The sequence below is a fragment of the Nyctereutes procyonoides genome, unplaced genomic scaffold, assembly GCF_905146905.1.
Source record: "Nyctereutes procyonoides isolate TBG_1078 unplaced genomic scaffold, NYPRO_anot_genome, whole genome shotgun sequence".
In the NCBI taxonomy this organism is placed as follows: domain Eukaryota; kingdom Metazoa; phylum Chordata; class Mammalia; order Carnivora; family Canidae; genus Nyctereutes; species Nyctereutes procyonoides.
This window is the reverse complement of record NW_026575036.1, coordinates 20,487,985-20,511,851: the sequence shown is the minus strand read 5'-3', so window position 1 is coordinate 20,511,851 and position 23,867 is coordinate 20,487,985. Positions and strand designations below refer to the sequence as shown.

Below are 23,867 nucleotides of genomic sequence, written 5' to 3'. Positions count from 1 at the left end.
TGATGCCAGTTTCACTTAAGGATGTATTCCCTTGATGAAGCAGTAAAAGTTACTAATTTTAGGGAGTCTCGTGTCTTTTTTAATACTGTCTGATGAACTGGAAGTACAAGTAAAGCACTTCTGCTGCATACCAGAATACAGTGGTTGATTCAAGGGAAAGCGTGTAGTTGTGTGAGTTGCAAGCAGAACTAGCTACTTTTTTTCATAGAACATCATTTTTACTTGAAAGAATGCCTGGCAAAGTATGGCTATTCAGACTTGGATATGTAACATATTTTTTCGGAAATGAACACAGTGAGTCTGTCACTTCAAGGAAAAAAACAATCGATAGTAATTATTGCCAGTGATAAAAATTGAGCTTTCAAGTGAAAACTAGAATTTTTGAAAACCTGTAACCACTATAGTTCCCGGTACCTGAAAGATGGAATCAGGTGGTGTATCAGTGAACATAATTTCTGGTATTTTATCTGAAATTTGTTTACATTTGGAAGATCTGCATAACTTAGTGAACCAGTATTTTCTAATAAACAATGTATGGTGTTACAAAACCATGCATAGATAATCCTTTAAAAGTACAAAATAAACCAATGGATTTTAAGGTACTACTTTGAAAATTTTGTTTATGTGGTTTCAGATTTCACATTTCAACTAACCTTTGAGAAATAACTACTTGTGTGTTTTTATCAAAGAAAAATATCCATAATTATCCGAAAAGGCTATTAAAATACTCCTCCCTTTTCAACTACATATTTGTGGGAGTCCAGATTTTCTTCATATTCTTGAACTGAACCAGCATATTATATTGCAACAAATTGAATGCAGAAGTTGATATGACATCCATATGTCTTCTGTTAAGCCAGATATTAGAGGTTTTCAAAAATATGTAAGTGCTACTCTTGACACGAAATTACTTTTGTTTTGGAAAATAACAGGGTTTTTTAAAATAAAAATATCATATTAAAATGTGACTTATTTTTTAATGAACTAATGTATATTTAAATTTTAACTTTTTATTTCTGATATAGTAAATTTATTTCTTGCTAGATAAGATATACATAAACAAAAACTCTTTTAACTTTGAGCATGTACAGAGAGCCTGAGACCAAAAAGTTATGAACTACTGGTGTAGGGTTTTACTAGCTTGGGTTTCTACATCCAACAGATTTACTTCAGCAGGCATTCTTTTCCTTTCATTTATCCTTTGTTGAGTAAGATCTCCCTGATAACCTAGTGACCTACTTGTTAAACTCAGTGGCCTAATCTCAGTCTTGTTTCCCTGTCACCTCCATAGTATTTGATGTTGGTAGCCTTTTTTAAAATTTGAAATTCTCCCCTTTTGATGTCTTTAACATGATTTGTTTCTAGTTTTTCTTGTACATCTCTGAAATCAATTTCTGCATATGGTATCCTGGCTTCTTCTCTATATACTTCACTTTGTATGTGGCACAAACTTTCTGGAATCCAAGCCAGAAACTATCATTGTCTTAACTTTGATTTCCAACTCATCATCATTCCTCATGTCCTGTCTTTAGATTGTCTCTCACATCTGTCCTTTTTTTCCAATTTATGTTGCTGTAGTTTAGAAGCCCATGTCATTTCTTTCATGAATTATGACAAATTGGCCTCTTCACAATGCTATTTGCATTATCTTCAGTATGTTTTTTGAAACTGTGTGATTTTGTCCTTTTATTTAAAAGAGAGAGAGAGATCTCCAGTGATTAAAGATCTCTTTATTGAAAAAGGTTAATAAACTCCTGAATGTGATACTCTTTCTCCGAACTGCCTTGCTAGCCTCGTTTCCTGCTGCATATTCCAACCAATCTAATGTTGCATCAGCACTCAAGTATTTTCATTAGATGGCCCTTCTTAAATCCTTCTGGGATTATAACCTCCTCACCTCACCTATTTTATTGATTCAATCTATGTAAATGTATATGTAATTATTCCTAGAGAACCACCATGTTGTGGTAATGTTGTCTGGATGTTTAATCTCCAGAAGTTAGTAAAATACTTGGAACATTATAGGCATTTAAACTTTTTCAGCTAACATTCCTTTAAATTTTACTATGCTGCTTGACACCTAGTATTGCTTTTCCAATACCTTTTTAAAGTTTAATTACTTATTTTGACCAACCTCTATACCCAACATGGGGCTCAAACTCATGAACCCAAGATCAAGAGTCACATGCTCCTCGAACTGAGCCAGGCAGTCACCACCCAGTAACTTTTAAGACTTTGAAAATGTTATGTTGTTACCAGACTTCTTTGTCCATAATTTGTAGGTGTATATTTTAGAATTACTTTTTAAAAATTTTTCACAATTTTGTTTTGTATTTTGATGCTACTGTTTTATTTAAACCAAGTGTTTACAGTTAGACTAGTAACTAAGATGAGTGACCCTGATTCTTCCGTTTTTTATCTTTAAACATGGAAATAGTATTTTTATAACACAATAATGTTTTAACACAATATGTGACTATTTTGAAGATTGAGATGTAAACGTAAAGAACTCAGTGCCATCTCTTAAATGTATTTTTTCTATTACTATGTTCTTGTCAAATACTTAAACATGTATGTATGCAAATAAATACAATTTGCCTCTCAATTTTGAAACATTTTTAGCTTTATCATTTTTAATCTAACAGCAGCAATATATTAGTTTTATATTTTAAGGATAGTAATGTGCATTTTTATGGTATAACTTTAGAAAGTTGTTATGTTTATTATCTCACAACCACTTATGTAGGTCTTGTTAATTCAGATTATTGAAATTTGCATAGTATAGCTAAAATGAAAAGTATTTCTTTTGACTAAACTACTGAAGTCGTCAGAGTACAGCATATTATGAAATATATTTTACTTCAACTGAATTGTGAGTTCTCCTTTGAGCGATTTTTAAAGTTATATAGTTGACATTGAGGGCCTATTAAAAACTAGAATATACTAAACATAGATTTGTTGTATTTGAGATTGTTTAATTGAAAAATAGTTTAGAATTCAGATTTTTGCACTTGTTTGAATTTGTTGCGTTTAAAGTTAATGGCACTAATTTTTACCTTATGATTGAGATAATCTTTTACATATGAACTTGTTACTTTTAAAGATAAACCAATTATATAAATTAGCAGACACCTGTCCAACTATAGAGATTAGACATACATTAAAGAAATAATGGATTTTCCCTCATCTTGTGCTTCTTTATCTCCAGTTGTCCAAAGTCAGACTTACAGGATGAGTTGATATTTTTCTACAATTCTGTTATCATTTTGCCTATATAGTTAACTGCTTATTCTTCAAAACCTAGTTCACATATCTATTCTCCTTGACCCATCTGAAATGCCTTCCTTTCTGTGTTTTTTTGTGCATACCTCTGATTGTGATCTTCATTAAGCTTCAGCATTTCTTCATAAATTGAGGCTTAATTTGTACCTTTCTCATGAAGAGGAAAAATTATCCAGAAAGAGGAGGGTTGGTTAAAGTTGTGAGAGTAGTTATATTCTTGTTTTAGAATCTGAATAGTCACTTAGTTTGTGATGCTTATTTTCATTATATCATTTAATGTACTATAGTTGTGCTCCATGTATGCATTTGCTCTTTTGTTATGCTATGAGTGTAAGGGAAATGTGAGCTTGTCATTACTTTTTTCAAAGATGCTTGACAGAGTGCCTGAGAAATAATAGGTATTCAGGAAAAGTTTATTGAGAGAGAAATACATGTATTAGAAAGGAAAAGTTATTGATTTTTTTTAAATATATATGTAAGCTTTGAAGAAGTTGGAATTCTGATGCAAGTTGTGTAAGTCATTACTTGGAAAAGAACCTTCATATATACATGTGTGAATTATCAGAAGTGAATGGTAGTGAACAAAATTCTAGAATTCTGCATATGCTTGATAAGCATGTACCATATGCTAGGACTGTAGAATTGTGGATGAGACCCCGTTGCAACTTCTGAGAGTTTGAATCCTAGCAAAGACAGATAAATAGTATTTGCCAGTGGGTAAAAAGAAGAAGGAATTTAGAATTAATTTTCCAGCATAGTCCTAGTTTTGGGAGAAGTCCTGTGCTCAAGTTAAGAATGAAATCAGTTGTTGGTATAGTCATGAATCAGGTACTTTTGGTAAAATGTCATTCTAACATCATGGCAAATTTCCAATTGGAATGATTAGCTTTCTCTTAAAAAATTTAAGCCAAATGAAACTGCCATGTCACTGCTAAATAAAACCCTCTTTTTCTCCTTGTATAGGTCTGTGTGTATGTGTATCTAAATATGTATATTAATATATTTTTTAAATATTTTAAAATGAACTGCTGTTTTTAAGATAATTGTTATATAATTGAAGATTTCAGAGGGCTAAAATTATTTGTGACAATTTACATAGGATGGTATAGGTTAAATTTTTCCATATATGATATTTAATAATCCCAGAAACCATCTTTTTTGGGAATAAAATAATTTTATAATGGGACTACATTATTGAATTTAACATCTGTTTCTCAGCTGTCTTATTATATTGGCAGTGATTTTCATTGTGCTACTTGGGTTTTTTTTTTTCTTTTTAAGAATTGTTGAGAAAATTAAATGAGTTAATTTCTGTAAAGCCTTATCATCATGGCTCACACATAGCATAAATGGTAGCCATTACTATTAAGGTATATGTTTGAAAGAATATAATGTATTGCTACAAAATTAATTTTGTTCTTATTGGTGGTTTCTTGGGGGTAGGAATTCAGTAAAAGCAGTATCTTTAAATTCTTTATCATTCATTTAGTGATTTTCTGTGTTCAGAAATGCTTTCCTATATAGCCTTCCATTTGCTTTTCAGACCACCCGATATGGAAGAGAGGAAGATGGTCATCGAATCACAGATTTAGTGTTAGAGCCTAGATTGAAATGCAGGTTGACTACCGGTTGATCTTTTCATCCTTTTGCCTCTGATAAAGAGGGTTATGAAACTATCCTGTTTGAGTGAAAGGTTTTCTTTGCTTATTCCTCTTTTCTTTAAGGCATTAAAGGGCTAGCATATTTTGGTAGAAAGATTAGCAGTTTGTGGGGTATCAAGTTTTCATTCAAGGATTTAATGAAACAGGTGGTGGTTTTTTTTTTTAGACACATTTTCCTTAAATCATTGTTTGAAGCTTGTAATTTTAGTGATATTGCACGTTTGTAAAATATGTCATTGTGATCTTGAAAATAAAATACTTATTTAACAAATATTTATTGAATACTAACAAGGTTTTGTTTATTAGCTTTTATGGTTAAAATCTCTACCTTTTGTTACATGATCTATGCTAATCTGTTTTAGAAGATTCAGTAGGAACTCCATTTTATAATATTTTTAATTATGGGAAATTACAGAATTACTGAGAATTTTAGAGTTGGAAAGAACCTTTCAAGAGCTTCCATGGTGTTTAGTCATTTCCTGAGACAGACTGGTTTTTATTACTTGAAACCTTAATAGTAGAGGGATAAAATTGTCTTCAGAGGAAAGATCTTGAGAGGTTTGGGGTAAACATGTTGGTATTAAAACTTTTGAAATAGGTTGAGGCCACTATTGTTTGCAAATCCTTCTTGATTGAAATTTTCAGCTTAGTTTAGAGGATTCTTGTTGCAGCTATACTGAGAACTGCCAGGTAAAGCATGGCAATTTGCTGGGTGAGCTCTTTTCTATTTGTTGAAACTCAAGGCCCTAACCTAGTATCCTCCTGGCATGTAAGAAAACAGGCCTGGAAAGATTGTAACTTTGTGTAAGTCAATAGGTGGTTAATATTACATTCAGTTATTTGGACTTCCAGTTCTTTTTATCACTTTGCTATGGTAACATTTAAATTTGCTAGCAAATAACTTCTTAAAGATTTCTTCTTGTAAATTTCATATACCTAGATCTAGTGCTGTACACCTTGATAATTTCTAACACTAAACCACTTCTTATAACTAATATAAGAATTTATGTTAAAACTAGGCTAGCAGTATAAGTGAAGAACAAAATGGCAGTCCCTATATTAACTAATGTTTTTGAAGAACAAGTGTTAACAAACTTCATTTTGATGTCTTTTATAGTAACATTTGTTGTACTGTATATACTGACTTTTTTGAAATAATAGTATTTCTTAGAAAAAAATCCCTGTAAATATCATTTCCCTCTTTTATTGGTGACACAATAAGTCATTAATAGTATAATTAATAACCAATTTGACTATAAGTGTGTATATGATTGTGAATGAAAAAAGTTTGTGCAGCCCACTGGCAATTTTTAGACAAATTAAACCACTTTTTTCATGTTTTATAGTCTGATGAGGCTTCTTGTGCACACTCTCATACATGGTAGGATATACTAGGGAAGATCAACCTTTAAGAGTAGCAAGTAGATAATATTTGATGCCAGCAAAGTGGTTGCTCAAGAAGAGTTCTAGGTACATTTGCAGAGAAGGCAAAGTCATTTTGGCCTTCTTTCATCTTTTTCCATCCTTTTTTTTTTTTTTATTGCTGTTTATCTTTGGTCTCCCCAGGGCCCAAAGTCTCCTCACTAATACTCATTTCTAGGTTGCCAGCAGTTCTTCCTTTACTAGAAAATCTTTTTGGTTTTATCTGTTCAGTAAATCTGAATAAAGTAATTGTTTCAAGTGAATATAAATAACTTGAACATGGGGGATAGAATTACTTTTTTTCTTGAGGTAGTAACTTTCATTCTTTTTTTTTTAAGATTTTATTTATTCATCAGAGAGAGAGAGAGAGAGAGAGAGAGAAGCAGGCTCCATGCAGGGAGCCCTACATGGGACACTACATGGGACTCGATCCGGGGTCTCCAGTATCACATCCTGGGCTGAAGGTGGCGCTAAACCGCTGAGGCACCCAGGCTGCCCAGTAACTTTCATTCTGATGATAAAAGTATTACATGTTCATTAAAGATACTAAAGAGAAGGAAAATAGAAATGTTCTTTATAACATCTCTCCAACCAGAGATCACTACTTATAAAGTGTGTTTACTTTGTCTTTTACAGGTGGATATTAGTGTTTATCTATTTATTTAAATTGAATTTAGTTAACATGTGTGGATTCAGGGTAGAGATAAGTGATCATCAGTTGCATATAACACGCAGTGCTCATTACATCAAAGTGCCCCTCCTTAATGCCCATCTTCCCATCCCCACCCTCCAGCAACCCAGTTTTTTCCCTAGGGTTAAGAGTTTCTTATGGTTTGTCTCCTCTGCTTTTATCTTAATTTATTTTTCCTTCCCTTCCTCTGTGTTCATCTGTTTTGTTTCTTAAATTCTATGGATATTAGGATTTAAAAGTGGAAGTTGAGGTGTCTCTTTGGAAGAATGGGGAAAAGGAGGAGACTTCTACATTGGGAGTTCTCTGACCCAAGACAGCTCTCACTCTGCCTTGATTCTTTCTGTGCTCCATGCTTCATAAATGCCAGTCCTAGGGAATGCTCTTTGAAACAAGCTAAAAAAGTTTGGAAAATACTGTGAATCCTATCTTCTTGGAGTTTAATAAAGTCAAAGTTCTGAGAAGTCTACAGTAGAACTTGTTTTAGCTTATTTAGTTTAGCAATTCTCAATCTTACTTGACTGGGTTTTGTTTTGTTTTGTTTTTCTCTGGATAATACAGAACTCTTTGGGGGCATACTGTTTTGTAGACCCTTGCTATTGAAGTGTGGTCCAAAGACCACAGGCATAGGCATCACCTGGGAACTTTTGGAAACATAGAATCTGGAGGTGCCTGGCTGGCTTATTTGGAGGAGCTCACAACTGTTGATCTCAAGGTTGTGAGTTCAAGTCCCATGATAGATGTAGAGATTACTTAAATAAAACCTTTAAAAAAAAAAAAGGGAAATGCAGAATCTTAGGTCCCAGCAAGGATTTACCACTCAGAACCTACATTTTAATAGGATCCCTAGATTATTCATATGCACATTAAAATTTGAGAAGCACTACTCTAGTTTTTTGTTTTTTTTTTTTTTTTTAGCATAAGGTAGTGAGACAGGCAAGGTTCTGAGGTATTCATTCCACTTGCACGGCTTTTTCCAAAGGGCTTTCTTCTTTTGGGGGTGCGTGTGTTTTTGTAGGCAAGGTTGCATGTATGTGGGTATGTGGGTGTGCATTTGTATACAAGGCATGTGAGTGTGGATGTGTCTGTTTATGGTGCGTCATTTCTGGCCAACACTTCCCTCTTGAATTCTTAAGTCCAAAAGTGCTTCTTTTGTTAACACTTCTTCCCTCTTATGCCTGTTTCTGCTGTCCATACACAACGATACATTCCTTCATCCACATATCTAATTTGGGGTTAAGTTTGGAAACCTGTGAGAGAGCAAGTTGTAGGAGTAAGGAGAAGATGTGCTTGCCAGTTAGAATCAAATATCAGTTTTCTTGGGGGTAGAAATGAGCTAGCCTTCCCTCAGAAGAACCCACAAGTTTTTCATTGTATTGATTGTAGCCCTAAAGTCTTATGAAACTGTCCCCATGATTGCCAATAGGAGCAACTGGGGTTCCAATGTCCCACAACTCCACTTTAGCCACATCATCTGTCCTCTTATGCAGTTTATTGATTAGGATTTCTTTTAATTTTTTTAACTCTTTAATTCTTTGTTTTTTATTTTTGAAAGGTGTTTTTGCTATCAGCTTTTTTTTGTTGTTGAAAACCACTGCCCTGTTCCATCCATTTAGCCTTCTACCACTTACAGTCTTCTGTTCAGCACAGGCTAAGTTAATTGTTAATTGAACTTCTTAGCTTCACATTGCAAAGGCAAGAGTTTCTAATAAGTTTAGTGTAGTGATGGGTAGATTTGAAACTTTCTCTCTTGAAAACCATTTTCTTCCTCCCTCCTTCCCTAGATCTTTCCTTTCTTCTCACCCATCTTGTCAAACACTTTGCTCTTTTTTTTAAAGACCAAGGCTGGTAAAACCTAGAACTGCATAATACATTATTAGATGAGTAATGAGAAATATAATTTATAGATGAAAAATGTTAAATTCCTAATGTCATCAAATTATACTTTTTGGTAAAATTAATAAGGCTATTCCGTTATCTGTATCAATGTGGTTATCACATTTGGTCAGTGTTCCCTCTTTGCCAATTTTCCATAAGCTTAATGTCTCTGATCACATAGCATTTTTCTGGATTATTCCTTGGTAATTGACATTTTAATTGTAATCTTGCCATCTTCTACTTGTGAAGGACTTCATTGTTTATTCATGTTCTTGATGCAGGAAAATTTATCTAGTTTTATTTTTTTCACCTGCATGTTTGTTTTAAATTTTTATGTGTATTCAGTATAATGAAAGCAAAAAAATATTTGAATATTTCAGAGTTCTATGCAGTTATATACTATAGTAGTAAAGAATGTGGACTCTCGAGCTTGATTGTTTAGGTTATTTATTTATTTATTTATTTAAGATTTTATTTATTTATTCATGAGAGACAGAGGCAGAGACACAGGCAGAGGGAGAAGCAGGCTCCCTGCAGGGAGCCCAATGAGGGACTCAATCCCTGGTCTCCAGGATCACGCCTTAGGCCGAAGGCGGTGCCAAACTGCTGAAATACCCAAGCTGCCCAATTGTTTAGGTTTAAATATTGGTCTCACCCACCACTTCCTGGCTGTGTGACATTGTGAAAGTTAATCAACTTTTAGAGCCTCAGTTTTAATGTTTATAAAATGGACCTGATAATAGCACCTACCTAATCTAAAGGTTGTAAGGATTAAATGAAATGATTCTTATAAAATACTTGACACAGTGCCTGGCATATAGTAAGTCCTCAAAAAATGTTAAAACAATCAAATACACGAGTGGTGATATAATACAAGATATCCATTAGGGGTAACAGTCTCTTTTGTCAAGCATGGGGTTCAGGTATGCTCGAACAAAACCAGAGCATAAGAATAAGTCTCCTGCTAAAAGATTTCCAGAAATTGTTTCAGGGATAATTTTACCTACCCACTATGTCCCCCATCTCCCTCTTCTCTTTCCTACCCTACTTGTGCCTGCAAGGGTGTGTGTGTGTGTGTGTGTGTGTGTGTGTGTGTGTGCGTGCGTGTATGTATGTGTTTCCTAGTAACCTGATATGGCTTGTCACATAAACATTTGGGGGCTTGCCAGTAGAAGTTTTACCATCCGTAAAGCACTTTGGTAGTGTAATAGTGGTAAGCAGTGTAAATAGACTTAAGAGTTGAACAGTTAAAAACAGCATTTTTTTACTGTTTTCCATAGGTAAAGACTAAATCTATTTCCAGGATTGAGTTGTCAGAAAGCATGGTCATAGTCTTTTTTAGGCCTCTTTTGTCATCTGGTATGTTAACGCTGTTTCTTCTACTTCATACTCTCCTGTCCTCCACAGTTTCTTTCTTAGTTTTTATGAGTGCTCAGATACCATCTCAAAAACATTTCTTTATCTCTTGGCCAAAGTGAATGTCCTTTCAATTACTCTTGAAGCGTTCTATGCAGAAATGTGATGATTATAATTCCATAGTGTGTTGAAATCATTTTGTGTCTGTTTTTTTCTCCTTCCCAGAACTATAATCTCCTGGAGAGCAGTACCATTTCTCCTGGAATCATATTTCAACTTAAATCCCCACCCTCCCATTTATAGCCGTATAACTATATGATTTTATGGTGATGATTCAATGTGATATATGATGCAAGGAACTTAGCATAGTTCTTATTTAATGATGATAACTGTAAGTAATATTAATAAACATTCGCAGTGCTTGTCACTGTGTCTTGCATAGGTACTGATAATGCTTAACTGAAAAGACTCTTTATCATTTATCTGATTGCTGCTTTAAGCTGTTTTCCACTTCTTGTTTTCTAAGGAACATTTGTATAGTATTTTATATCATGAACCTGTGTGTTAGATGGAGTATGTTTTATCATGCCCATTTTACTTGAACAAAAGAACTTGTATTAACCAAAGTTACCTTCACATTCAACTTTTTCAGCAGTTTAAAAAATGTTTTCTTTTGCCATCAGTATAATGTGTCGTTTAAACCACAATCAATACCATTTTGTCTTATGTCATGCTTACTTGTTTGTTGACTCTGAACTAGAGGCAGAGAAACCATTTAGTAGAACCCACGACAATAGTCTCTGGAGGAGAGAGTAGGGCCTGAACAAGGATAATCCCAATGGGAGACAGAAATGACTGGGTTCTAGATATATTTAGGAGAAAATTTATAGGACTTGGATGGATGGATGGATAGATGGATGGATATGGTTTGGGGAGGTAGGAATTTGGGAAGAATCACAGATAAATCCCAGGATTCTGGCTAAAGTAAGCAGCTGATAAATGTGCTTTTCACTGAGGTAGGAAATAAGGAGGACAGTTTTGGGGAAAGATAGTATTTCACTTTTAGGTACATTGAATTTCAGGTATCTGAGGGAAATCTAAGAGATAAGATCTGTGAGACAGTTGGATATGTGGGACTTATTATGAAGGAGAACAGGACTATAAATATATACTTGGTGTAGTCATCAGCATATATGATCGAGTTGAGGCTATGGGAGTAGGTAAGACAGATCAGGGAGAGAATAGACTGCACAGCATGAGAAAAGAGAACCCAGGACAGAAACCTGAGAAACAACCAACTACTTTTTTTGTGGTGGTAGAAGAAGAGCGTCCCACCAAGACTAAGAAAGAAATGGAGGAGAAAGAGAAATAGGGAGAAGGAAACCCAGGAGAGTGTAATGTTACAGAAACAGGAAAGATTTTCAGAAGGAGAGGATGTGGTGAGCCATGTCGAATGGCCTTTGACTAGATAGAACCTTAATTTTTCCCTTGCGTTCTGTGTAATGTTTAACAGTGTGAAAATTTATATTTTAAGTTATAACAAGATAATGATCCTGCGTAGTGCTTGTACTAAACTTTGCATGAAAGCTACAGTAGTCCTATCTATTGGTTAAATAAAGAAAGTAATATTGGTAGGTTAGGAGATGAGTAAAATTTCTCAAAGAAGAATGCTCTAATTCAGTAAAATCTGTCATTAAGCCTGCACTTTTACAGGTAGCTCTTGATTGTAGCTACAGAAATTAATAGACTTATTTTAAAAAACTGGGTCTGTCTTGGTATCAAGGATTTTTCAAGTGGTAAGTAAATGTAATGGCATATTTGGGGGCAGGGGAGCATGTATGGTTTGAAGAAGCTCTTCTGTTTTTAGAAGGAATGAATCATAGCACTCTGTGATTAGCTAACCAAGCAAATCACAGCACTTTTTATAAAACTGTGTCTGGTTTGTAAAGTGATAGTCATCTGTGGATATATTGGATTTGATGTGATTCATGATTCAGATTTTATGAGTGCTAAATAACAAAGTTATTGGCAGTAGTTTGAAAACTATCACCGTTGACCTCAGACGGTATTGGAATTTATGTTAAAAAATTTGCCATTGTTTTGTAAAAATCCGTTTCACATAGAAAATACACACACATTTTAGAGATGATTAAGAAGAATTGATTTGAAAACTAATGCAGCCCTTAGAAGCTAGTCAGATTAATTTTAGTATCAAAAGTTGAGAAAAAAATAATTACAGAGTAAAGAAAGGTTAGTCTTCATTTTCAGTATGACATAATTGTTGGCATTGAGAGTACCATTGGCTATTATTTTTGTGTGTTAACTTGGATACTAACTATAATTGGTGTATAAAGTACTACATATAATGCTCCTGACATTTTGGACTAGGATCAGGAAAATGTTTTCTTGGACTAGAACCTATAAAGAATAGATGATTTTAACTGTCAGTGGAAGTATACCATTTTAAGATCTGGTTTATAGAATGTGCTTAAGGGACCTACAGTATCTGTTAAATTAGAAAGAGCAAAATATTATTGAAGCTCAATTAATGTGGAACGCCTAGGTGGCTCAGAGTTTGAGCATCTGCCTTCGGCTCAGGGTGTGAACCCAGAATCTGGGATAGAGTCCCACATCGGCCTCCCTGCAAGGAGCCTACTTCTCCCTCTGCCTATGTCTCTGCCTCTGTCTCTCTATGTTTCTCATGAATGAGTAAATAAATAAATCTTTTTTAAAAAAGATTAATTAATGTGATTAGGAAGGTATCCTTACTTAGGAAGAATGAGTAGAACATAAAATGATGTAAAAAACCACACAGCATTATAGCCCTGGGCAATTGGTCAATATTTAGCGTAGTACAAGAGGTGGTAGGAAGTGAGAGATGCTCCTTGATGGTCACTGGAATGGTACTTTATTCTGGGGTTGTGGTAACATAGTTTTCTTTATATTAACTAGATCTTAACATCATTCAAGTTGAAAAAGTAGCCTGTAGTCACAGCAACCAGTTCCAGGGCTCCTGCACACTTAGACTGTGCATTATTATGCAAGTCTTTCTTAATGCTTTGGCCCTGTCTGGATATGTTGATAACTGGGAAAGAAATGCTCTGATTTATTAATCAGTTTGGTGAAATTGGGTGATAGAATTCTGTCACTGAATTACATCTGCTTTAGCTTTAGGTTGAATTTTTGGATCTAAAAACCAAGAACCAAATCAAAATTGGGATCCCATCCATCAACTTATAGGTATTATTTTTCTATAAGCTCCCATTGAGACAGCTAATTGGCATTTGATTTATCACTTTTAGCTTAATACTAATTACTTTGTAAAATTTTCTGTATTACCTATTTGTGTAACTAATTACCCCAAAATAAAATGGCTGAATAAACATTTATTATCTTATCCTTTTTCTTTCCTTTTTTTTTTTTTTTTTCTTTTTTTCTTTTTTTGAGTAGAAAATTTGGAAGCAGCTTATCTCTGGCTCAGGGTCTCAGGCTCAACTGAGAGAGGGTCCGTTTCTAAGCTCACTCATGTGATTGTCAGCAAGCCTTAGAACACCTGTTTCCAAGTTACTCCCATGGCTGTCAGCAGGCCTCAGGACTCTGGCTGTTGGCCATAGACATCAATTTCTTGGTGACATTAGCTTCTCCATGGGGCTGCTCGCAGTATAGCAGCTTGTTTATTCCAACGCAAGGTATCTGAGTGAGAGCCCCCAAAACAGAAGCCAATCTTTTTATAACATAGTTTTGGGAGCGGTACCCTGTTACATCTGCTAAATTCTGTTCCTTAGAATTGAGTCGCTAAATCCAGCTCATACTCAGGTGGAAGATATTACAGAAGGGTTTGCATACCTGGAGGAGATGAAATCATTGTGGGCCATCTTAGAGGTTGTCCACTGCACCATCCTTTTAAGTTGCAAACTTTTTATTGTTTTGTTGCAGAATCCTTTCTCAGAAGGAAAGCTTATGGAGGAGACTCAAAATATAAAATAAATAAGATATTTCTTCTGTCCAAAACAGATTCTAGGGAGGTAGATCTTAACTGCTATCATCCTTCCTCTTTAGCTTCCAATCAATTTGAGTATTAGTATCTTTACCATCAAATGTCAGTCAAGAACATGAATAAATACTGGTTTTCTCATATTTTCATTTTAAAATTTGTCAATAGTTGTATAATTCTAACATAAAAATCAGGTATTGAAACATGGAAAACAATTTGTATAAATGTTTCTGGCAATTTTTAAAGTTGAGCAACTTCTTTAGTAGAGTAAATCTAATATAATGCCTTATTTTGTAGTATTAGCAGATATAATTTGTATATTGGTGTGATAAAGATAGTGATTTACTTACTAATTGCTGCCTGGGGTGTTAACTATTTCTAAGTTATAAGTATTTCTAAAAATTAATCACAAGTGTATAGTAGTACTTGGAATTCAAATTTAATATCAACGTGTTCTTTAAGATTTTATTTATTTGGGAGAGAGAACACAGCAGGAGGGAGAGGTAGAGGGAAAGGGAGAAGCAGAAGCAGACTCCCCACTGAGGAGGGAACTCGACTTGGGACTTGATTCTAGGACCCTGGGGTCATGACCTTGAGCTGCAGGCAGAAGCTTAACCAGAGGAGCCACCCAGGCTCCCCTATTCACATGTTTTTATAGCTGTTATGCTGTAAATTGTGATTCCTAATCAGTAACATAACTTATTTTCTTTATCTTGTAGTATAAAGAATATAGCTTCAAAATAATAGTACCAAAATTAATAACAAACAATAGATCTGTAAGTTTAGAGTTTCTTTATGTAGTCCTTATAGTCCTTAGACTATATCCCCTGTAAAGCTGTGTAAAATCATTTGAAAATCATTTCTGGGTGGTTATGTCAACAGTTTGATGTATAGTTAGGTTCTGGGCATTGTTTCTAAATCTTTATTCACATTAACTTAACTCCTATTACTGCCCCGCGAACTAGATTCTGTTGTTATCCTTATTTTACTGGTGAATACAGTTTTTGCCATCTTGATTTTAAGTTAATTTATGTTAACGGGAAAATAGTACTGGTTTTGTTTTTTTCTCTATGGATTGCTGTAGTGGGAAGTAGTGGATAAAATGAGGGAAAGGAATATTTTAATTAAGAAATGAGATGGTATTTATAATTTGGGGACTTTAAGGGTAATATATCATGGGACTATAAGGATAATAAGTTGTAATGGACTCAATTCAAATATAAACACACATCGCCCATATTTGTTTACATATGAACAATCAATGATGTCACTTAAATATGTGTGATTATGTGTATAATATTGCATTTTATTGTGCTGTTATAGGATTCTAAGTCCAGGATTTACCCTGAGCAACCTGCTACAACCATAATACCTTATATTAGAATTTTAAATCTTAAATGAAAATTTAGACAGTGAAGTTCCTGGAATCATGAAAATCAGTTGTGATTTAAATTGCTTTTAGCCAAAATATAATATCTGAACCAGTGGATACTATTGGAAGTGAAAGTTAACTACCACAGTTTTTTCTGAGCAGTTTTTTCACAGGTTCAGGTTCGTTTTATGGAGTAGATTTTTGTTACTAAAAAGCTTGATTTTGGTACTTAATTACTAAGGAGTAGCTTTTTGTGGATGAGTGTTGAATTTTTAGAACTTACACGAATTTTTTTAAAAAAATTTTTTTAATATTTAATTTATCTGACAGAGAGAGAGAGGGTATGCACACACACAAGCAGGGGTAGCAGCAGAGGGATAGGGAGAAGTAGGCTCTCTGCTAAGCAGGACCCTGGGATCGTGACCTGAGCTGAAGGCAGATGTTTAATCAACTGAGCCAACCACGCACTCCCACAAGATAGTTTTGAATAGAGCATTCTAATTTCTGGACTTTCTTTTCTAAGCTTTTCTGATAAAAATCCATTTTAGTTGAGCTTATGGCATGATTACAAACAGCTTTGTGTGCTGGTCTCTAGGTGACCCTTTTGGTTACTTTAAAACATTTTCAAGAGATTTTAATTTTCTTAAATTACTTTATGCAGTTGGTTCTATTTTAAATCAGAGTCTAAATGGAAACTGCATTTACTATAAATAAAAATCAGAAATTATTCAGTTCCTAGTGACATTTTTTATTCTAGCTTAATACCAAAAGGATAGAATATTTGGTTATTGCACCCGTATCTATTTTATCAATCCAAACATGTAGGACCTTTGTGCCAGGTACTTGCTCATTCTTCAGGTAATAGAAGTTAATCAGGAATCTAGAAAAGTTAACTAAGAGATCCTTTTGGTATTAATCTCTGTATTATAGTTAGAAATGGAGGTCTGTATAGTGCCCCTGTTTGTATGACTGGGTCATTTGAAAACAAAGGCAATAATTACTATTTTTTTAAAACTCTGATTTAGTTTGAAAAGCATATACTTTTTCCAAGACAATTTATATCTTCAAATTAAGTAGGAATCTAGCAAAAATCTTGGACGTTTGCTGTCAACCTTTACTAAATAGAAATGTGGCAAGAGTGAAATGTAAGATTTTCATTAGAATTACATTTTTTGTTTTTGTTGAGTGAGGAGTTTATTTTTTTAAAAGATTTTATTTATTTATTCATGAGAGACACAGAGAAAGGCAGAGACACAGGCAGAGGAAGAAGCAGGCTCCATGCAGGGATCCCGATGCGGGACTCGATCCCAGGACTCCGGGATCATGCTCTGAGCCGAAGGCAGACGCTCAACCGCTGAACCACCCAGGTGTCCCAAGTAATGAGTTTATACGCCATTTTCTCCTATTTACTTTTAAAACAAAGGAAGAGCTGGGGTGCTTGGGTGGCACAGTCTATTAAGCGTCGGACTCTTGGTTTTGGCTGAGATCCTGAATTCAGGGTGGTGAGGTCGAGCCCTGTGGTGGGTTCTGCACTCAGTGCAGAGTCTGCCTAAGACTTTCTCTCTCTCCTCTGACCATCCATGCTGTGCACTCTCTCAAGTAAATAAATCTTTAGAACAAAGGGAAAGCTATACATTATCTTTGATTTTTTCCATGGAATTAAGAACCATAAAAACCTTGTTTCTTAAAAGTGAGTAGTTGATTATTTACCAGCATAATGGTAAGAGAGAGGAGTATTACTGAAACATACCTATATCTTCAATAGGAACTAGAGTTTGAAGTCATCATTGCTGTAGTACATTAAAAGTGAACATGGACCTGATTAATATGTGTGGAGCTAAGGGTAATAGGATATTTCTTTTGAGGAGACCTTTTTTTCCTTTTGTTAGAAGTCAGGGGGTTTTTTTGTTTTGTTTTTAATGACAGGACCATTTTTTAGACAATTATTTAAAAAGCGTAACAGTTAATCAAAACTGTGACTGTACTACTTTGTACAAGTATTTAAAATAAAATCATTATTCTTTATTAGTGGCCTGGCATACTTTTATATGTGTGTGTGCTTGGTTTCCTATAGGTGACAAATGGCTATTTTAAAGACTAATTGGGGCACCTGGGTGGCTCAGTCAGTAAAAAGTCTGCCTTTAGCTCAGTTCATGATCCCAGGGCCCTGGGATGGAGCCCCACATCTGGCTTCCTGGTCAGCAGGGAGTCTCCTTGTCCCTTTCTCTCTCCCTCTGCCCCTCTCCCTGTTTGTGCTCTCTTTGTCTCTCTCAACTAAAATCTTTTTTAAAAAAGAGTTATTGAGTGATAAAGGGAATTGTATTGATGCTTTTTATCTGAATTCTTATAAATTGTTAGTTTACTGTGATTTCTACACCAGATTTGGTGAATATTAATGATACTGGCTAGTTAAGAAATGGCATATTTTGATCAACTAATTATCCTTGTATAATATTAAAAAGTGATGGTGTTGTTTCAGCAAAATGAAATAGTCTTATAGCTGATATTTTTGTATATTAAAATATACTTGCCATTATATTGGGATTAGAAATGAAGCCATTCAAATCATTTTCTTTTCCTTCTCTTTTTGATAGTGCCAGAAGTTTCTGCTGACATTTTAGTTAGCAAATTGTTTCTGTGTTTACTTTGGGGCATGCATATACAGTTATCTGGTGAATTTACACCCCTTTCCCCTGTAGTTCTACATGTATTAATAATCTCAAATAAAATTAATCTTCTTATTCTGATAGAGAAGAAAAGGCTGGATCACTTACCAGTAACTGGAGTTCTCCTATTGGGTAATCTCCACAGATCCACATTCTTTGAAGTTATTGTGAATGCCTCGAGGACCAAGGAACCGTTGAAATTTCCAATTTCAGGAAGGTAAGCAAGTGCACTGAAGCATGTCTCTAGCATCTCCCAAATCCCCTCCCCCCAACTTTCTTACATATACGTCTGTACTGCATGCCCCCTCAGTTCCAGTGGATGCCCATCAGGAAGATTCTCATGCTGGACAGAAGGGCAAGAGAGGTGGATCTGTGAGGGAAAAGACCCAATAGGATAACTCAAGTTACTGGTGAGTAATCTAGTTTTCACAAACTTGAGATTTTTTTTTCTCACATTTCTTCTCTCTAGAAAGAATTTGTTTAATTACAAAGAAGAAAGTTGAGATAACTTCAGTTTGTAAATTTGATGTAAATTATGGAATTTATTGTATGGATGATAAATACCTAGTTCTTAATGGGTATATGAATAAGTGACATTCATTTTAAAGAGTATAACATAATAGCTGTTTATAAAATAATTATGTCTGTTACCTTTTGGTAAATAGTATAGTACTTCTAAAGTAATTTAAGGAAGCTGTGTGTTGGATTATTTTGAAAATTCCTTTATTTGTAATGTTTTTATATGAAGTAAATACTTAACACTGTAAAACTTATGGTTATGCTAAATTTTGCCAAATTCTTTTGGTGTAGTATCAAACAGCAAAATAATAATTTAAATTAGTTGACTAGGACTTCTTACTGATACAGTTTTCAGTGTACCTTTTAACTTCATTGTAGGTATATTTAGAAAATAATTGAGGGTGTGTTACAGTTTTATTTACCACTTCCTTGTTCATAATATATAGACTTACTAAGGTGATATAGGTGACACAGTTGGTCCATTGTGAGTGTCTGCTTCCACAAGTACCAGTTTATTAAACTGACATAGTAGAATTGGACAGAATTATTTGCTTCTTGTTTCTCTCTCATTTAATCTGTATTGTTATCAGGTTATCCCTCTAAAAGGGCACTTTTAACATGTAAAGAGCCTGTAGTGGTGCTCCATTCAAACTGTTCTACAGAATTTTCATCCATTTGCTGGGTACCTAAGGCCTCTCCTACTCTAATCCTATCCTATTTATCCAGCTTTAATTTCTTCTCTTTTGGTCTTACTTCTGTACTTGTTATATTCATGCTTTGGTGCTTATGCTTTGCCATTTTTTTAAAGTGGCTTTTTTTCTTTCTTTTATTATTATTATTTTTTTAAATTCTACTTTTCTGTAAGGTTGAGATCAAGTCCTATCCCTTACATAATTCCTTTTATGCTAGCATCTCTCTGTGATCTCTGTTTACTCAATGGAAAAATGAGATTGCTCTGAGGATTGAATTAACTTCTGGAATTTACTTAGAACAATGCCCTGGTAAACACTCTTATTAACTATTACTTGATTGTAGATGGAACATTTCTGTGATTACAGATCTAATTTTCATCTGTGTGACACAGTTTAGCCTTTTAGCCTTTAAATATTAGTTGTAGGTGGTATCACTATTTCTTTGTTTTGAAACTCTTAAGCTAATTTGTATGATCATGGAGAACAAGAATAGGATTTATTGTTTTTAGTATTTTTTAGTTCTAACATCAGTCACTGAGATTAAATTATATCCATTAAAAATAGTTTTTCATGTAGTTGATAGAAAAATTAGTTGTTCATGAATATAGTATAAATATATTTACTTAAGAACAACAGTTTTTTCCCTTTAAAACTGGGATAGTGAAATTATAATTGTATAGTGCAATATAAATTTCTTCTTGGGACATTAAAATAGAAGGTATAGTTTTGAGAAAGTTAACTAGTTGGCTTCACTTTAAGACTGTGTAGTGTTAGAAAACAAACTGGAAATTCAGTGTACTTGATTTTTGAGGTTTAAATATCTTAGAAGAAAAAAATATATCTTAGAAGACTATTGCTTTATTTTTAGAAATGTTTGGATTTAAGAATACCTGTCTGAGGAAATAGTAAATGAAATCTAATTTTATAATTACTGAAGGAAGAAAATAACAGAATAAGTGTCACTTTTAAATAGTCACCAGAGAAACCAGTTCAGGTCCAATTAGACAAGCCAAAATAAAGAACATTTAGATGACTTATTTTGAATTTACTTCTGCACATCCATGTAAGACTGTTCAGTTTCATTGTTTCTTTTCTGTGATAGTGATATGGTATATTAAGGATATGCTTATTTTTTATTCTTTCAGAGATAAATGCTGAAAAAATTTTAAGTGAAGTATGATGGGTTCAGGAAAAAAGTGTGGGTATTTGGGTGTGGTGTATATATGTGTATGTAGAGAGAAAATAAATGTGGCAAACGTTAACAATTTTGAATCTAGGTGAAGGGTATACAGGGTATACATTACACTTTCAACTTTTCTGTGGTTTTGATATTTTTCAAAAAAAAGTTGAGAAAGTATTTTAAAAAGAACCGTATTGTGTTTCAATTTCTCTAATTCTAAAATGGGAATAATAGAACTTGTTCTTTCTATGCCTTGTTACAAGTAGGCACAGCAGGGGTACATTTGGTAGAATAGCAGTCGAGAACTTTTAAGAAGTGGGTTTTTTTTTTTTATACATTAAAGAAGAGTTTTATAGTGGAGAATATTCAAAGAACATTTCACGTAAAAGTGTATTAGCTTAAAATATATCCCTTTTTCTTATTCAGAGTTTATTGCATTAGAATCGAACAAGAACAGTCAAGAAGCAATAAATATGTAGAGATGTATGAAGTAACTAATTGAAATTGAAAAACATAGCTAGTTATAAAATAACAATGGGCAAAAAAGATTAGACATAGCTGAAGAGAGAAGTTGTTAATTTCAAGATAAAACTTTTAACTCTTCCAGAACACTGCACAGGAAGAAAAAGGGATGAAAAGTATAAAAGAAAAACTAAGCTAGCAGTAGATTGAAAGCTCCAGTGTAGATCTGATTGGGAGTTCCAGAACGGAGAATACAGAGAATGGTGGAGAAGCATTATTGAAGAAAAAAATGACTAAACATTTTCAAGAATTTTTTTTTAAATGGAAATTGTAGAATAATTAGAACTGAATCATAACAAAAGCATTGTATCAGAACTTAAAGGATACAGGAAAAGTGGTGCCTAGGGGTGAATGTATAATCTTAAATGCATGTATTAGGTTGAAAGAAAGTAAAGAGCCAGATACTCAACTCAAAAACTACAAAAGGAGAACGTAAAAGCTGAGAAAGAAGGGAACAAATAAAAAAAATAGAATTTGGTGAAATAGAAAATAATCAACAATAAAAACAACAGTAATGTTTATTTAAATCAGAGCTGGCTCTTTTTAGTTAAGTTCTGGACATACTTATCAAAAAACAGATGATGCAAATAATAAAATTTTAAGTGAGATATAACTACAAACACAATTATAATTTTATTTTTTAAATATTTTATTTGTTTATTTGAGAGAGAGAGAGAGACAGCATGAGCATGAGCAGTGGAGAGGAGGCAGAGGGAAAGGGAAAAGCAGACACCACTGCCGGCTGAGCAGGGAGTTGGGTGCTGCTAGATCCAGGACCCTGAGATCATACCCTTTGATCATGACCTGAGAGGAGGCAGATGCATAATCAACTGAGCCACCCAGGTGCCCCCAAACACAATTATAATTTTAAAAATCACAAGAAATAATTATTAATTGATATGTATATATTACACATATATAATATACATATATATGTTTTCTAGGAAAAACCATTCCAGAATTGTAAAGAGAAAGAAAATCTAAAGAAATTTAAATACCATTAAGGAAATTGAAGTAGTAAATTTCTACTAAGTTTCTACTAAAAAACAGGTTTTTAAAAATAACCTTAGGGGCACCTGGGTAGCTCAGTCAGTTAACCATTCAACTCTCTTGATCTCAGCTCAAGCCTTGGTCTTAGGGTCATGAGTGTAGGCCCTACTTGGGCTCTACACAGGGAGCCTGTTTAAAAATAATAATAATAATAATAATAATAAAAGTTACTATTTTATTTTTATTTTATTATGTTACAATTCACAAATCCTATCATGTATCCATTTAAAATGTACGTACAGTACAGTTGTTTTTAGTATTTGGAGAGCTGTGCAGGCATTACTATGACGTTTTAGAATACTTTCACACCCCAAAAAGAAACTGCTGTACCTGTTAGCAGTAGATCTCAGTTCTTTTCAAACTCTCCAGCCATAGGCAGCCACTGATTTATTCTGTTTCTGTCACTTTGCCTATTTTAGACATTTCATGTAAATGGAATCATTCAGTATGTGGCCTTTTGCAACTCACTTTTTTCACTTATAATATTTTTAAGGTTCAACCATATTCTAGCATATATCAGTGCACTTTATCCCTTCTATGGCCAAATAATATTTCATTTATCCATATAATATATTTTGGTTATCCTTTCATCAGCTGATGGATGTTCGGATTGTTCTGCATTTTTTGCCTATTAAGAATAGCTGCTGGGATGCCTGGGTGGCTCAGCGGTTGAATGTCTGCCTTTGGCTCAGGGTCTGATCCCAGGGTCCCAGGATCGACTTCCTCATTGGGCTCCTGGCAGGGAGCCTGCTTCTCCCTCTGCCTGTGTCTCTGCCTCTCTTTCTGTGTCTGTCATGAATAAATAAATAAAATCTTTTAAAAAAGAAATAGCTGCTATCAGTATTTATGTACCAATTTTTTATATGGGCATACATTTTCATTTCTCTTGAATATATATCTAGGAGTGAAATTGCTAGGTCATATGATAACTATGTTCAACCTTTTGAGGAACTGCCATACTGTTTTCCAAAGTGGCTGTGCCATTTTACTTTCCCACCAGCAGTATAAAAGGTTTCTGATTTTCTATACCCTCTCCAATACTTTATTTGCTTTTTTATTTTACCCATCCTCACTGTGTGAAGTGGTATCAGAGGAATAGTTTTATTTTTTTTTTAGGGGAATAGTTTTAATTGTGATATTTATAATCCTATTTCAGATATACTTTTGGGGAACCAGATAATTCTATTTTTATACAAAATGATTCAGATAATGAAAAAAAGAGGGAAAGCTACCTTGCTACTTATCAGACAAGTGTAGTCTGGCTACCTAAACTGGAAAGAATATAGAAGAGAAAATATATTCTATCTTATGTATGAACAGAGACATAAAAATTTTACTTAGTATGAGAATATAAGGATAACTCAATATTTGAAAATTATATCAATGTACCTTATAATTTAAGGGAATAATCTTGAAAGATTTAGTAAAAGTTTATGATAAAACTCAATGCCTGTTAATGTTTTGAAAAAATACCCTTCAAACCATGACAAGTGAACTTTTTTCTTTCAGTAAAGGCTATCTTTCAAATTGTCTTTCAAACAACAAGATTATGCTTAATGGTGAAACTTTAGAAATATTCCAATTA

The 23,867-nt window shown here is 33.9% G+C and overlaps 1 protein-coding gene across 2 annotated transcripts in view; it reads left to right on the top strand.

Moving 5' to 3' along the window:
* The window catches only part of YAF2 (YY1 associated factor 2), a 74,358-nt gene that overhangs the window by 5,443 nt on the left and 45,048 nt on the right, over positions 1-23,867 (top strand). Inside the window, exon 3 of one of the 2 annotated variants that reach the window (XM_055318847.1) lies at positions 18,465-18,536. The exons of the other annotated variant lie outside the window; for it this stretch is intronic. Coding sequence (XP_055174822.1) covers positions 18,465-18,536 — 72 coding nt within the window. The remainder of the gene's footprint in view (positions 1-18,464; positions 18,537-23,867) is intronic. 2 annotated transcript variants of the gene reach the window in all.